The sequence below is a fragment of the Cebus imitator genome, unplaced genomic scaffold, assembly GCF_001604975.1.
Source record: "Cebus imitator isolate Cc_AM_T3 unplaced genomic scaffold, Cebus_imitator-1.0 Scaffold19, whole genome shotgun sequence".
Taxonomy (NCBI): domain Eukaryota; kingdom Metazoa; phylum Chordata; class Mammalia; order Primates; family Cebidae; genus Cebus; species Cebus imitator.
The window spans coordinates 8,346,694-8,348,276 of NW_016107334.1; the positions used below are offsets into that span (position 1 = coordinate 8,346,694).

Consider the following 1,583-nt stretch of genomic DNA (forward strand, 5'->3'; position numbering starts at 1 on the left):
AAAAAAAAAAAAAAAGAAAAAGAAAGAAAAAGAAAGTAAAAAAAGAAAACAATGAATGAAAGAAAGCAAGTTTAAAGAAGAAGACCAGTGGCCACGCATAGTAGCACACACCTGCAATCCCAGCACTTTGGGAGGTTGAAGCAGGCAGATGACTTAAGCTCAGAAGTTCGAGACCAGCCTGGGCAACATGGCAAAATCCTGTCTCTACAAAATAATACAAAAATTAGCCAGACACAGCTACTCAGGGGGCTGAAGTGGCAGGATCACCTGAACCCAGTGAAGTTGAGGCTGCAGTGAGCCATGATCATGCCAACTGTATTCCAGCCTGGGTGACATAAATCAAGAAAAAAAAAAAAGAAGAAGAAGAAGAACAGGCACATCCCTTTAGCAAAATGGTACTAGTCTCACACTGAGCGTTGATCACTGCCCTTCAAGTCAGACATCACCCTAACCTTGTTATCATGGCTGGACTCCCTTTCTTCTGAGGTCATGTCTGTAAATCTTGGCATCCAAGGTGCTTTTGCTCCATGTGTCAGCTACTAGCAAAGGTATTTTTCCTGACAACTAGCGAGTAACACTGAAGGAAACAAATGAAATTTTAAACTATTAACTGCAATGAGTTCTTCTCTGGAAGGACGTGGCACTACCTGGAAATCAAAGGGACATGCTTTTCATGTGTTTGCCCCTAAGACAAGAAATCTGGTGGAAATGGAATCCATACATGGGGTTTATTTACACCCAACTTAATCTGTGATACTTCCTGTGCTAGAAGATTCTCGCCACATAGCCGGTGCTGAGGGAGCCCTCTGGGGCAGGCAGACCCTGGAGAGCCCCACTCAGCCCAGCCTGAAGTAGTGGCTGTGCACCCCTCACCTTTCATCTTGGTTGTGTAAAACCCAACAGCCGCTCCATGTCTCCACATGATTTTGGCTTGCTCCTTCACGGAGTGAGGTAGAAAAAACATGTCATCGTCATCCAGATTTCTCTCCAATCTTCCAAAAATAATGACGTTTAGAATGAAAAGCACAATCCTTTCCCCAAATGACTGAACCTTTGAAGAAAGAAAAAGAACAACAACAATCAAGTAAGACCAGAGAGGAAAATCAGATGCAATAAATTCTGCGCTTGGATGTGACCCACATGTCGGGGCCAGGTGTGAGCTCCTCCATCGCAGATTCCTTTCGTGCTCAAAGGGCCAACATGGGAATCACGGCCACTCACAGAGGCTTCCATATCACTGGCCTTTCACAGCATGCGGCCTCCAGGAGTGGGGAACGATGCCAGAGGCGGCCCCTGGGTCCCTAGGGCCACAGACCAGGAATGTGAGACCACAAAGCACAATCCATCACACAGCAACAAAACAGGAAACAGGAAATTAAACCAGGCAAGCCAGAGCAACCCATTTCAACTGACTGGCTAGTTGTGTCCTAAAATAAACCCAATCTGCCATTTTCATGATGGCAGGCCCCAGAATTCTGGCCCTCAGAAGGAGAGTAAATAATGTGGGAGATCAACTGCTACACCAAAAGCAAGCGATTTTCTTTTTTTTTTTTTTTTTTTTGAGACGGAGTTTCACTCATGTT

General features: G+C 45.1%; 1 protein-coding gene across 2 annotated transcripts in view; it reads right to left on the reverse strand.

The window, feature by feature from the left end:
• FAM169B (family with sequence similarity 169 member B) overlaps positions 1 to 1,583 on the reverse strand; it is an 87,171-nt gene that overhangs the window by 24,083 nt on the left and 61,505 nt on the right. For both annotated transcript variants that reach the window (XM_017518425.2, XM_017518419.2), the window contains exon 5: positions 874 to 1,051. In XM_017518425.2, coding sequence (XP_017373914.1) covers positions 874 to 1,051 — 178 coding nt within the window. The remainder of the gene's footprint in view (positions 1 to 873; positions 1,052 to 1,583) is intronic.